Genomic DNA, 15,754 nt, shown 5'->3' with positions numbered 1-15,754 from the left:
ATAATTTATCTGTATAACTTTCAAAATTTACTAAAAGAGAGGAATACATTTTTTTGTCAAAAGACCATGTGATTGGAGAGTCCTCTGATTTAATGCATTAGACCTCTATGTCTAAGGTCAGTGGAACTTCCTTTCATTTAGAACATAAATCATGTAATACTTACTTTTAGCCCTAGCAATGCACCTGATTCTTTAGGCATGGTTGTTCTCTTGTTAAGAATAACACGCCCAATTAAGCGATCTCCCTCCTTGGAAGGCTGCCACGTTACAGGATGCTGTTGAAAAACAAGCATTGGAATTAAAGAAGTGTGGCCATCTCCCAGTATTTAGATGTACATGTATAAACCAATAAAATTACTGTATCATCATGTCACAGTAGACACAAACATCCTTCAGATGTGTTGCATATTGCACCTGAGCTTTCTATTATTGTAGCTGTTGGACCCTGGCTACATTAAACATTTAGGCCTCTTGTAAGAGCATCTCAGCATTAAGTCTACAGATAGAATTACAATACATTTCAAACTTCAATACAATTAAACATTTTAAACACACCTTAGGTAATAAAATTAAATACTTACTTTTAAATTACACAACTCTGAAAAGTGCATTCAGAAGTTCTGTTCTTTAGAATAATACCTGTTATGCAGGCCTATCATATGAGGGTTCATTATATAACAAAATCAAAATTATACTTTTCAACTCCAAGTCTTAAAAAAAAATCACTAATCTTTCCCAGAGCAGCATCACACTCACAAGTGCTTTTTTTCGTGGTTCATAGTGAAATTAAGTGTCACGTCTATAAAGGAATTAAATTCAAGTTAAGATTCACTCAATTTTACAAATATGCATTTTGATAAAACTTTCTGATTTCCATTTCCATGGTCCTCTAAAACAAAATTTTAATGATGTGTGTAGAATATTTTTTACAGCCAAATATCTATTCTGAACTGAAATAATTAGCAAACATTTTAACTCATACTTATGAACCTCTATTTTTCTATTTCTTACCGAACTAATAGGGGACGTCTCCCTGCTGTGCCACGTGGCAGGATCCAGCCAGTAATAATCCAAGTCACCTGGAAGAATATGAATAGAAAGAAATGTGTAATCTCTCAAACAGAGAAAGATGTATGAATGATTACTTCTGCATGCATGAATTTTAAAGTGCAATAGTTAGATGAAGCAAATGCAAAACCTTTATTATGGTTCAAATCAATATCTCAATTTTAAAACAATGTAGCATATTAATATAAAAATGAAATCACTAAAATAATGCGTTTATTTGGACCTCTGCTTTTTCATGAATTGCACCTTAGAATTGGTTGTGCGCACTATTTTTACCTTTGCCCAGTCCAAGAATGGACCCCAAAGCATCACATTCACAGCCCTCCTCCTCCCCACCATCTCCATAATAAACACACAGGACTATAGCTAATGATGACATGAGAGGGAATACTCCACAAAATAAGCACTTAGCTACAGTTAAGGACAGAACAGTCAACCACGCTCTAGAATCTGCAAAGATCAATGCTGTGACAACAGGTACCGTACAGATGGAGAGGCACAGGAGCTGGTAACAGAGTACCAGAGAGAACAGCCACACAAATACAGGAAATAGTACCAACAGCAGGTACAAGGCTGCAATCTTCTCTTTCACTTGGGACAAACTTATATGCTGTGTACATCAAGATTAAGCCCATGAATTACAGTGGTCTGGAAGCCATCAGCCTATCAGGACAAGGAGGGCACTTCAGGCAATACATCTTCAATATCTTACTTTATAAAACAGATCTCTACAATACTGTTGTTAGATGCCTGTGTTCTAGTAAGAGTAGTGATCTAATAGAAGCCCAAACAAAGCATGCAAGGGAAAAAAAGATACCTTTACAGGAAGAAATTCTTTTTTATTCTTTCTCTACAAATATTTAGACGTCGAATATGAAATACAAGTTGTACCATTCTCTGTAACTCATAAAATCTTCAATAGCTTACCATCTACATGATCATATGCACAAGTTTATTTTTAAACAGTATATTACTATCATATGCATAACCACATGAGGCAGTTTGCGGTTTCATTAGCTACTGCAGTTCTGCAAGTTTGGAAAACACATTAAATCACACTAAAGATCTTTCAGTTTTATTTTTAGCATCCTTCCTTGTGCCTTTATAAACTTCAGAATTACAACAAGAACAACAAGCCCACAAATTCCACTGACACCTGCAGTGCTGGCAATCAGCTCAAATCTATGGTACAGAGCTCTCCAACTTTCAGTAATGGACCCAACAGTAACACCAAAATCAACTCTCTGCTGTGTGGGCTGACCTGCCACCAACAAAACACAACACACTTCATCTTCTTTCACAGCTATTTAATGCTCAGCAGTAGAGAACTGTTCAGGAGGGAATAACTGTCAGTTCCAGCATGCAGACGAATGTATCCAAGTGCTCAAAAACATTTCTGCTCATCTCCACTGTTCCCTGCCTTCTTTTCCTGTCTTCCTTCCTAGATTCAGCTTCTTGGCCCCAATTTCCTTGCTGGTCTTCCACCTGGTTACTGCATATCCATGACCATTTAATTCGTGCCCCTAGCATGCTTCTCCAAGTTCCTGCTGTAGCAAGATCCTCTCATACATCTTCTGTCTTGGCTAACCTGCTGATTTTCCTATTCTCACCATCTGCCTACCCTTTGCTGCCTTTTCTTCCCTGACCATGTTTTTCTGTTGTCCATCTTCTGTCTACTTCTGCTTCTGGCTTTGGTGTCCTTTCTTAAGGTTCTGTATTTTAATCCCTCCTTAGCCTCAAATCCTTTGATACTAAGCTACATTCCTGCACTCTCCTTCCCACACCTAAACCTTTAGGTGTCTGTGCCTTTCCCCCCTTCTGTCTGTCCCATGCTTTGCTAAATTCCAAGCCATCGGCTACATCCACAGCAGTTGGCCACGACACCAATTTTCTCACCCTCTGCTCTCAGAAGCTGAGGGCAAGAACTGCACTGCAAATGCAGCTCTACTGAGCTGGAACACTAATGATATGCTCAGAAGCTGTAAAGGTAGCTATCAAATCAAACATCTTGACTGAAAGTCACTGAAAGTGGTAAGTCTACAATTTGGTGAATATTTTAAAAGCCCAAAAATGCATGAATTGGGGAGAGAAAAGCACACATTCTTTAAAAAGGACTTAATTTTGAAATTCACATTAAAATTCAGTATGAATTTTAACAGACCACTGGCACACAAACTTCTGGGAGAATTTACAGCTATAAAAGAAGTTACACAATGGAAAATATCAGTTAATCTATTCATAAACACTCATCAAGTAGAACACAAAAGTTAAGACACAAATGAAGACACTCCCCAAATGAGTTTAAAAAATACTTCATGCTAGCAACACTGACACTAGGGACATCTGCAGTTCAGTACTCTGTTGTACCTTTAAAAACAATTTCTCCTTGATCCTCCTATGCCACTGCTGCTTCTTTGCCTAATGCCTATTTATGCCATTCTTGCACTGCCATACCCCCAAACTCTCTATTTGTTTAATTGCACAAAATAGCTTCACTGCACTAGCATCATAGAGATCCAGGCATAAGTAAAAACCATGCAAAAACTTACTAAGAGCACAGCTTCAAAATTTCAGATTTGCTGCAAAAAAACCCCACCGATGTATTTCTAAAACATATTATTAAAAATGCATCTGCAGTTTTAATGTATGAATTCCTTAGGATCAACTGAGTGAAACAGAGTATGTATTTGCAAAACCTTTTTTCCTAAGGGAATAATTGAAAAGTTGTATCCTGACAGCAATGAAGTGCTTTTCCTATTAACATGCTGCTGCTCAATTACTTTACTCTTGGATGCACATGAATACAATAATAAATTACAAGACACAAATGTGTCGAGCTTTTTCCATGAGAAGTCTTTTGCAGCCTTCAATCAAAATCCAAGATGGGGAGTAAAACTCTTAATAAATTCTTATTGGTTTTGTATCCACAATATGTATGCTTTCAAAATAAAGGGAAAGCTAAACTCATACCACCAAAAATCCATTTTCTCAAAAATACTGTGTCTTCAGCAGCACTATCCATACAAAAAGCTAATGCTCGGTACTGTGATTTCAAGTGAGATCCTGAAGAGCTGAGAAGTGCTGGAAACAACAGCCTTGTCTCTCTTGCGAAGCCAAAACAAGCACAAAATATGAGAGGGCCTGTTATTGTGTCATGCTGATTTCCAAAGAGTCTTGAATACTGGAGATAAAATACCCCGAGATATTTTCCCAAATGCATCCAGACAGTATTCAGAGACTACTGAAATTCTGCAAAGAATGTGCTTCAGTGATTTGTTCAAATCCACGTGCACTGGATTTGCAGCAGTTACTTAAGACAAGTATCAGAATTTAATGATAAGAGTCAGTCAGTCCATGTTAGGCGCTTAATTGACACATTAGCATACAGCTGCTAATTCATACAGCAGTTCTATCAGTTAACTAAGAAACTTAGACAAATATTTTTCAGAGGCTACAACTAAAATTCCTCTGCAAACTGAATAGTCAGACTACATCTCTCTAATTAATCCATAGAATCACAGAATGGTTTGGGTTGGAAAGGACCTTAGAGATCATTTAGTTCCAACCACACCTTCCACTAGACCAGGTTGCTCCAAGCCCTATCCAAACTGGCTTTGAACACTGCCAGGGATGAGACATCCACAACCTCTCTGGGCAACCTGTTCCAGCACCTCACCACATTCACAGTCAAGAAGTTACTCCTAGTATCTTATCTAGTTTGAAGCCATTCTCCTGTGTCCTATCACTATAATCTCTTGTAAAAAGTCCTTCTGCAGGTTTTTTGTGGTCCTCCTTTAGGTAGTAAAGAGCTACTAGAAGGTCTCACCAGAGCCTTCTCCAGTATGAACAACCCCAACTCTCTCAGCCTGTCTTCACAGGAGAAATGCTTCCATCCTCTGACCATCTTCACAACCTTTCTCTGGACTCACTCCAGCAGGTCCATGTCCTTCACATGTTGGGATCCCAGACCTGGATGCAGCACTCCATGTGATGTCTCACCACAGTGGAGCAGAGGGGCAGAATCACCTTCCTCAACCTGCTGGCCACACTGCTTTTGAGGCAGCCCAGGATGTATTTGGCTTTCTGGGCTACGAGGTGCCAGCTCGTGTTGAGCTTTTCATCCACAAACACCTCCCAAGTTCTCCTCAGGGCTGCTCTCAATCCATTCTCCACCCAGTCTGCACTTGGGGTCCCTTGATCAAATCCACGTCTCCCCAGTTTAGAGGCAAGGATGCCATATGGGACAGCATCAAACTCTTTGCACAAGTCCAGCTGATGTCACTCTTCCTTTACGCTGTAACCTCATTGTAGAAGGTAACCAAATTTGTCAGGCATTATTTGCCTTTAGTGAAGCCATGTTGGCTGCCACCAATCACCTGCCACCCTTATTTTCCATGTGCCTTAGCACAGTTTCCAGGATCATCTGCTCTATGAGCTTGCTGGGCACAAAGATCAGACTGACTGGCCTGTAGTTCCCAACATCTCCCTTTTTTCTCTTTTTAAAAATGAGGGTTATGTTTCCACTTTTCCAGGCAGTGGGAACCTTACCAGACTGTCACAACTTCATAAATACGATGGATAGTGGCTTAGCCACTTCATCTACCAGTTTCCTCAGAAGTGGCAGATGCATCTCATCAGGCCCCATGGACTTGTTCACCTCCATGTTCCTTAGATGGTCTCAAACCTGATCTGCTGCAGCAGGCAGCTTCTCGTTCTCCCAATTCCTGCCTTTGCCTCTGGCAGCCTGGGCAGTGTGGCTGGAGCCCTTGTCAGTGAAGACTGAGGGAAAAAGTAATTCAGTACCCCAGCCTTCTCCATATCCCAGGTAACCAGGCCTCCTGTTACCGTCTGGAGAGGGCCCACATTTTCTCTAGTTGTCGTTTTATTACTGACACACCTATAGCCATTTTCCTTGTTGCCCTTGATGTTGCCAGCCAGATTTAATTCTATCAGGGCTTTAGCTTTCCTAACCTGATCCCTGGCTGCTTGGACACTCTCTCTGGTGAGCTGCTGTTACAAATGTGGTACATCCTATCATTAAGCAGGGAAGTACTTCTACACCCAGGAAAAAAGTTCCATCATTTTATCAGAAAAATAATTCAGTGTATAAACAACATATTCTTAAACCATTCTAGTTCAAGCTGCTAACTAACCACATAAAAAGAATACATGAGTACCCTGCCTTGGCAAACAACCCTCACATTCATGAGGCAAGCAAATAACTCAAAAGCTACCTATTGCCTATTTACACAGAAAACTTCACAAATATGTTCATTATCACTTAGTCTCCAACCAATCCACTTCAGATGTGGATTACAGTTAAGAACTTAAATCCTTGCAGGACAAGATCTGTGTTTTACCATCTACACAGTTCAAGGACAGGCTGGCTCGTGCAGCTTGTGGGAAGAATGCACCAGAAGGTGGTGAAACTTAGGTTTTCTTTCATACTGAAAATACATAATTGCATCAGATTTTAGTTCCCTGCTGGCAAATGTCCTAAGCACTGAATATGAACATACTGTAAGACTCCAAAGTTAAAATAAAGACTAGTACTCCTTAGAAGTAACAATTTATATATACAATACTCCTATTTCAGATACAGATGTGGCACATAACTCCCAAAGCTAGAACTAGCCTCTTAAATTGCTCCCTCAATTCAGTATTTACTTAGGTATTTTCGTTTAATGATGAGATATAAAATTGCTTTTCTTTATCTTAATTAAATTTCTGAGTAACAAAAAAACATTGGAAGAGGATCTACAGAGCTTTATCAAGCACTAGGCTTTAAGATTTAGATAACTGACAACTTGGGCTTATTCAATACAAACTGAAAATAAATGGTTATTCCTTACATTTGCATCCAGAAGATAAGGACATTTCATACTCTTTCTCATACAAAATGAACACTTCAGCATTTTATTGTGAAACAAACCCCTTAGTTTAAAAATCTTTCTTAAAGTGGTAGTTACATTGTAAGCAAAGCAATGCTGATTGATATTTGCAAACAAGAAATAAATAATTAGGCAAGGACATAGTGAACTTATGAAATATTAACTAGATAGTTAAGAATGCCAACATTAAGCTAGAACCTAGTGAAAATCCATTTGACTCCTCCCCTAGCTACCATGGCAACAGTGTTCCTTTACAAGAGTTTGCAAATTCACAATTATTTTTGATTTTGTAAAGGAATGATTTGTCAGTTGCTGATTATGAAAAACTCTTTCTGTGGATTCTTTTTTTTTTTATCTGGGCATAAGGTGAATTTTCTGTGAACTGTTTAAAACATAGTATGGGTTTGTTATCCAGGTATTTATTGAACAAAGACTTTTTATTACATAGATTGTGATTTTCTTTTAACTAGGTGTACAGTTTAGAGACATACATTTTTATAACGAAGTATTGCACTTGTGTTCATTGATGGTTGAAGGTTTCTCAAAAGCCATACTTGCAGAAGACCTTCCAACACAAAAACAACTGGGCCCATTTCTATGTTTCAGAAAATGGACTTCCTACCTGAATTATTTCAGTGTTGTTTCAAGGCTTTATAAATTACTGAAAGCAAGGATTACTAATCTTGCCAATGGAAGCTTAAAGCCAAAAATCACAACCTATCTAGTCAAGTAACAAACTGAGGATTTTTGAGTATTCCTAAATTTTTTAACATAGCCACAAGGGACATAACAAGGAAGCTGTTCTAAGTTTCCTGAATCTCTAGGGAATCTTCTCATGAACTCCCTGAGCCAACATTATTTGGTAACTTCACTCAAATACCAAGAGTCTTCAAAAGTTCATCAACCCCTTTTCAGCTAGATTCTTTTTTTTATCTCAGAGACCATCTAAACTGCTATTCTGAGGATGTTTAAGTCTTACTGCAAGCATGTGAGTCCAAGAATATGTGTGATTCACAGAAGGATGGTCCTCAAAAGCATATTCTGTAGGGTCATCACAAAGTGTGACAGAGACGTAAAATATTAAGCAAGATGCATGAACTCCCATCAATCTGAAAGTTATTTTACAAAGTTAATTAAAAATATTTTCTTGAGGATACCAGAAAAATGGTTAGCACTAGGAACTTAAAATCAACAAAATCAAACATTTTGATTTTGATACTGTGGCATTTAAGAATTTAAAGAAAATTTTGCTGTCTCATTGTCGTCTCTGATTTTGCTGACTGGGATCACTCTCTTGAGTGGAATCTAATTTTGTAGATGGATGGAAGGAGATCTTCTTCTGGAAATTTAGAGCTTCTCTGAATAAATTTATTATTGCTATTTAATATTGACACTAACTTGTCTCAACAGTTTCATTGAGTTCCTGTTTCATATAATTAAGACCTTTAGTTTTGACATGATTTCTTGATAATATTTTTGTTCAGCATATAATGAAATTTGAAAAATGCATAGCAAATTATCTCAAAAAGTCACATCGTCCCCTAATTTTGGATACATATCTACACATAGCTATCTAGTCCACTAAAAACCTGAACAGTTCTTAATATTTTTTCTTCTGTTCTGAAAAAATTCCCAGCACTTCAAATACACCATGCTGTTCTTCAGCATAACACATTTTTTTACTGTGGGTTAATTTGGGTTTTTTTCCCTATCTCTTGTGCATATTAAACCAATTGAGTAGGAGTTGATTGCAAAAAAAGGTAATACTTCCATCTTGGTCTCCTTTGGTATTTTTCCTCTGAGAGTTTTAAAAATCTTAAGGTTTTTTTTTTTAGTATTTGTTAAAAACTGATTTATTAACAAACTATAATTGAAAATCAAATCTGAAAATAAACTCTCCTCAAACCCTAGAGTGTTTCTATACTGCCAATAGCTAGAAATTTTAACTTCTTCATTTACAGGATGAAGAAAACAGGAAAAAAAATGTAAGGCTGTAAAACAGCAGCCCACACATTAGAAGTCTCAAGAATACAATGCCCAGTAAGGCTTCAGAGCCCTGGTAGCACACACTGCAAATAAGGTAACCAAAACAGGCAATGCCCAGAGAAACTTATTTGAACACACATTTTCTACTACTGTGTGCAAAGAAGAAAGGCATTTCTGCTCAGATACAGAAGAAAACACCCAGAAGAAAACAGCAGCAAATGACAGCAAAGCTTCCCATTATCCACAGTACCAGGGAAAGGGAGAGAGACAGTGAGCCTTTCTGTTGTCCAAAGCACACACACAGAGTCCATCATGCAAACCTGCACAAGATACTTGAAAAATAACAAGATTATATTTCATAATCAAAGTTATAATTTCATCTTCATGAGAACTGGGGGAGATAATTAACAATCTAATGAAAAAGAAAGTCTGCGGATGGGGAAAAAAAAGACTCCTGGTTGTTCTGATCTTCAGGACTGTAGAAGGAAATACAGCAGATGAAATTCTCTAATTAAAGAGAAAGCACTTCAGCAGTACCATGATGGGGTCATATTCCAGAAGACCAAATTAGGAAGATTAAGTCTGATGAGGGATTTTTTTTAGTTTCTTGTTTATTTGGTCTGTCTTGGTGGCTTTTTTTGTTGTTTTGTTTGTTTGTTTTTTCTGTTTGTTTTGGGGTTTTTAACTATCATTCATGAGAATCCTCAATTATGCTGCATTAGAAGATAATAAGAGGTTTTGCTTCTCCAGTTCAGAGGGGAGAATCTTTGGAGTCCACTCTGAGAGATCACTGACACTAGTAAAACAATGAGCAAAGGATCTTTGGAGCTTTGCTTCCCACCAGTAGAGAGGAAAGAGTTAAGAATGTGAACACGAACAAATTTTGTGATCTTTGAAAAGGGAATAAAGTCAAGCAGAAAAAAAGCCAAAAACCCTTCTACAAAAAAAACAAAACCTAAAAAAATTCCAATGCCAAATAACCAAACAAAAACACTCCAACCTTAGAGAAAATAAGGAACAGCCACAAGAATAACAGGAGTCCAGCAGTCACAGAAGCATTTAAGAAGTAATGCCAACATTAAAAGCAAAACCAGCCCAATTCAGAAGAAGGAGAAATGCAGGCAAAGACTGACCAACTAAATCATAAAGGTTTCATTTCCTGGAAGAATCAATGGAAAGTTCCCTTTGAGTGTATAACTTAGAGTGATCAAGTACCAGGAAGCACGCAAGACAAAATTAGAAATGCAAAATATGATGCAAACAGCAAAGTATGCAAACACAACTGAGATAATTCTGCTACTCTTTAGTCCCTACTACTTAGTATCTAGTACCAAGTAGTTGCCAATCTCAAATACTATGGAAAGAATCTGCTACTATTCGGCTCTATCAGCAGATGTCAAATGCATTCAGTTGAGCAGGAGTTTTGTTTATGAGCATGCCATGTTAAGAGCCCAGAAAAAGTGTCTAGTGTAAGGTGAAAACCTATTTAGAATATATTCTAAATATATTCTGATCATGTTTGGCTAAAATTGGGAACAAATACCCCCTGAAGTATTCATTAAGCAGGGTCTGTAATGTTTGTCTGGAATATAGTAATAGTCAACACTCACACTACTGTTCTATGTAATAAAACAAAAACATATTAGATTTGTAAGTGACTTGACCCCAAGGACAAAGAAACGGCTTTTTATAGAAGGCCAGAACCAGACTTCAAAGCTATCCTGACCAACTAGAAAAAACTAACCAGAAAAAGAGGAGCAGGCCCAGAGTAGACAAGGAAATGGCTCCACACTCAGGCCAGTACAAACAAGTGTAGAAACAGGGAGAACTCCACCATTTGAGACCTAGCAGTGCAGAAGATGATGAGGTGGATATAATCTATCACAATGGTAACAGGAGAGGACAGCATACAAGCCTGGCTGCTGTTGGAAACCTACTACCCTTGCACTTTGGGAGTTACAGGGCTGGCCAGAGACCAAGACTCCATGCCTTTCCTACTTTTGCTACCAAATACGTCCAAAGGTCAAACTGGTGAGGAACTTAAGGTTTTGCTGTTAGTTAGGAGGACTTTGTTTTGTTTTACTGTCCACCATGGTTTGCCTTTTGGGCATCTTTGCACTTAATCAATACCCTGACATAAGAGCTGACCTTCATGACAGCTCATTCTCTCAGGTTCTGTCCTTACAGCACACAGTTCAATTTTCAGAGAGGAATATTTAGGATACTGAAGTGTCATTTTGGGGGAGAGATTATATAAATTTAATGGAGAGAGCTATAGATAGCCTGGTTTAATAGTCCATCATGTATCTATAGTCTATTACACAAAAGTCTCAAAATTTTTTAAGAGAGACCAAAACTGGACCAGGGGATGTGGGGCTCAGTGTGATTTTAAAGCATCTTTTATATCTCCCAGTTCCATGCTATTCCAAAGGCTGGAGACAGGCTGATGTTTGTCCACTGCCCCCAGCACAGCCTTGAATCACCGCAACGCAGGGTGTCACTGCTCTGTATTTCTCAATCCTATTTCACCTTCTCCATCTACTTTTGCCAAGATGTGCAAGAGATCTCTGGAATGCAGTTTACAGCCATCTACCACAGCGAACAGCTTGAAGAAGAAACAGGGATTTAGCTGCTTTATGTAGCTATAAAGAATTTATTAAGCATGAGAGAGTGCAAGGCTTTGATCTTAGCCAAAGGTTTTCTCCAGTCCTATCCTTTAAAGTGCATGCAGAGCGAAGGCTGACCATTGTCTCTTCCCAACCTCAGCATTTTGTCTTCCTGATATTCCTGCTGCTGTTTCTGTTCCATCTCTGTTTTGGCTGCTATTAAATCACATTTTCTCCAATGCATCCCTCAATATTCTGCCCCCAGTAAACTCTAATTCTCCTCTAAACTCTGTTGAAACTAAATAGATTGCTGACATGTATGTCTTAAAATATAGTATCTAACACACTATTTTCAAGAGGATAAAACCTCTTTCATGACTTATTCTACCACACATCTTTAGGATTAATTCTTCTAGTGAAAAAACTACTTTTCAAAATAAATTTTTATCTACAGTGTTATCAACTACTTAGATATAGGATTTTAAAGTTATTTGTTATTCTCAACACACTGCATAATCCCCTGGGAACTTGCAATGGTGAATCCTTCCCCTCACTTTCCTCTGTGATCCTTCAGTGATTTAGCTGAAATATTTATGTATTTATATTATTTATATAGAATTTATTTCAAACACAAAAGGGAAAAGCTGATGTCCTTCCCTGATCAGAAAGTGCAATGCATCAATATGTTCATGCAGAAATAATGTACAAAATAACCAGAACTGTACATTTATTATAACTCATATATTATTATAGCATAACTGTATCTTATGCTAAAGAAACATATTTTTATTCTATGTACATGGATTTGATGATTTTTCCCCCTAAATAATATGCAAAAAGAAAAGTAACACAATCAATTCCCTTCTGAACTTGTTAAAGCTCCTGAGAATAGAATAATTCAGGAGATTGAGGACATGTCAGTTGTCTTCCGCCAAAAAGAAATAACACATAGGAATGTTCATGTGTTTCCTGAAGTAAATTTCTAAATTCTTTATTCTTGACTTCTCCAAAATGCAGTAATGCAATAGGAATATTATTACTTTTCGGAAACGCATTTATGCTTTGACGTGCACTTTCAAAATACAGATTTTTGTTTATAAGCTCGTTCCACATAGCATCACTAATGTCAAATTATATTTGACACGAGCTTATTATAAACATAACTGAAACACAGACTTAAAAGCAAAATGGTTTTTTATTCCCTCTTTAAGCTGAATATATGCTACAGTTAACACTTTAACATTCCAAGGATATAACATCTCCACTAAAACTGCACAGTTAAATAAATCTCTTCATAAAAGGATACAATTTTTGTTTAAAAACATGAAATATAAAAATATAACTAAAACCTCAGTACTATATAGCTCCTTATTTACCTGTCCCTGAATGCAACGTATGGAGCAGAAACTGAAGAAACCCAGCAAACATAGCAGCTTCAGCAAGAGTGTTTAAAGCACAACTGGCATCTAGTAGGTTGCTGAATCCAGCCTGCAACTGTAGCAAAACCGTAATGCCAGCAAAAATCCACTTCAGTGTGAAGGAGACAATATAAAAGAAGTCATAAGGTCCTTGCGTCCTGATTCTAAGCCAAATTATTCTGCAGTGTCAAACATTCAACACCGGTGACACCAAACAGGGCTAACGAGAGCTCTTGTCATCAAAACAAATCTCTGCAGTGTAGTGCAAGCATCGATTACTGCATCAGTTCATACACGGTCGCTGCAATGACAAGGAGTTTCAGTCTTTAGAAGGAGTTAATGATTTTAGGAATTCAGAATCACCGATCCTCAGGAAACAAGATGGGGAAAAAAAAACTCCTTCCTCTCTGGATAGAACAGGAAAGAAGTTTCTTAGGGCTTTAAAGCCAACAGTAGACACAAACTCAAGCACCTAAGTAATCAATACTACTGCTGCAGTTATTATTTATATTCAGCAGTGGTGCACTGAACAAGTTTAATCAGCTGCATAGACGAAGCAGTAGTGCAAAGGAAATGTGGCTCTTTTAATTTATGTAAAACTTCCCTAGCCGCAGATTTACTTCTAGCACATGGAAAACATAAATGGCCCCTGAGAAAACCTTACCATTTTTTACAAATTAATAGGATAACTTAATTCTTTTGATATATATAATAGATGTGTGCATGGAAACATAATTTTATGTAAGAAAAATATACTCCAGATAAAAACCCCCAGGAAATAACATTTTGTATTCCAAATTACATGTTTGAGATAAAAAAGCAGAACCTGCATTTACAAAAGCCAGATGATTAGAGAATTATAGCTAATAGAATTTACTAAGGTATTTCATCCAGTGTAATCATATCCAAATGATACAACAATAAAGCTATTTCTGTGGCAGAGATAGTCTTCCTCTGTACAAACAGATGCTTCTCTGCAGCATATCTACATACTGCAGGACTTCCAAAATACAATGTAGGACATCCAAAATACAAAAAACCTGCTGTTTAGAAACTAAGATGTGAGAAAGCAAAACAAACAAAGAGAAGCTTAGAAGAGATAAAATATAAATAATAAAGCTAATAAGAGTTTACAGCTCTTTCATACTCAACAATATATGGATCTATTAGTAATAATGAAAATACACTTTAAATCTAGTTGTTTCCCCATAATTCTGGATCCAACCCAAGGTACTGAACGCTCTCTTTCACACTCCCACATGTCAGTCAACAGCAAAAGCCACAGACAACATCCCTGGCCACTGCTGACTTTAAGTGTCCCCAATAGCACTGTATCAGCAGGAGGAAAATACAACTGTCTAACTCTGCTTTTCTCATGGACATGCCCTTGTTAGGAGGTGGTTTTTCAGAGGAGGACAGTGTCCAGTCTTTATATATATCTTTCAAGAGACAGTGATCATCTGCTACTGACCAAGGAATGTGTACCCACCTTTCTCCTAAATTCGGAAACATTTCTTGCAAAAGACACAAAAGACCAAGTATGCCAAATGCCTGATGCTTCCACAACACATCCCCTGACCCTTCTGCATTACTCCTTGAAGGATGACCTCCTCTCCTGCCAGGGCAGGCATTGAGGGCTTTGCATCACTTTCAGAACATAGCACACCTGGGTCCTGAACACTCACCTCAGCTCACAGCACATACTAAACAAGGCAGGGGATTTTGTCACAATGCAAATCAACAGATGAAAAACTCTCACTTGCTACAACCTCAGAATCTGTGAATGAGACTGCACTATACGGGGCTTGTTTTCTGACTCAAGAGTTCCTGTCATTCCCATGGCATACATGTGTCTGCAAAAAAAATATTGAACTGATTTCCCAAATGCATTTTAAAAGGTTATTTGTATCTCATGGTGTTGTTAAAGCTCTCACTGTCTCCCACTGCCCTCTGTGATAACCCTTCCCTGCTCCTCCAGCAGGCAGTCCTCAACGCCCATTTTACCCACTGCTGTCCCTAGCCATGAGTTCTGCCCAGGTCCTGCCTAAGTAGCTCAGCCTAACACCTTCAGAAGACAGAGATGTCTGCAAGTATTTGCCCAAAAGAAAGGGAAGAGAGGAGCAACAGAAGAATGTTCTGAGGTCAGAAAGGGCATTTTGCAGAAAAGAACAATACCACCAACTCCAGGATCCACTGAACATCCCTAAGGGTGGATTTCATTCCTCTCAGCCCCAGTCACACCGAGCCTTTCTGGCTGCCCCAAAGGCTCATCTGACGGGTTGAGAATCAAGTGCTAATAGTTGGTCTATTTACTTTTACATTCATTAACAGTATCAAAACAGTAGGAAACTAACTGGAAATCTGGACACCATTCCATTTTCCTTGTAAAAATACATCATCAAGTGTGTTATAACACACTTTCAAACTTTGCTCAGGATAGCATTGCCTTCATAATCTCTGCAGGTTTTTAATCTTGCAAATGATTTTATTGCCACTGTCTTCTGAGGCACATTACACCATGCATCTGATAGTTAGATCTTGACCATTATATTTCAGCTCTTCATAATCTTCCAACTAATAGTTGTTCTAGATCTTAATCTGTGTATGATACTCCTGCATTTATAAAACTTTCTAAGACCATTAGAAAAGCATGAGATTGTTCAATCTCATGCAAGTTTACCATTATTCAAACTTTAAGATAAATTCCAAGCATTAAACATATCGTTCAGCTTTATGCCTAGGTAAAAACGCAACTGTCCTCTAAACTAAAAGTATTACAACACTT

At 37.8% G+C, this 15,754-nt stretch overlaps 1 protein-coding gene across 49 annotated transcripts in view; it reads right to left on the bottom strand.

The window, feature by feature from the left end:
- RIMS1 (regulating synaptic membrane exocytosis 1) overlaps positions 1–15,754 on the bottom strand; it is a 316,131-nt gene that overhangs the window by 132,887 nt on the left and 167,490 nt on the right. For all 49 annotated transcript variants that reach the window (XM_032104808.1, XM_032104763.1, XM_032104765.1 and 46 more), the window contains 2 exons: positions 1,012–1,079; positions 165–275 (listed from right to left, as the gene is read on the bottom strand). In XM_032104808.1, coding sequence (XP_031960699.1) covers positions 165–275; positions 1,012–1,079 — 179 coding nt within the window. The remainder of the gene's footprint in view (positions 1–164; positions 276–1,011; positions 1,080–15,754) is intronic.

The sequence above is a fragment of the Corvus moneduloides genome, chromosome 3 (assembly GCF_009650955.1).
Source record: "Corvus moneduloides isolate bCorMon1 chromosome 3, bCorMon1.pri, whole genome shotgun sequence".
Classification (NCBI taxonomy): Eukaryota; Metazoa; Chordata; class Aves; order Passeriformes; family Corvidae; genus Corvus; species Corvus moneduloides.
Note: the sequence above shows the minus strand (reverse complement) of the source record. Positions and strands in the feature narration are given on the sequence as shown.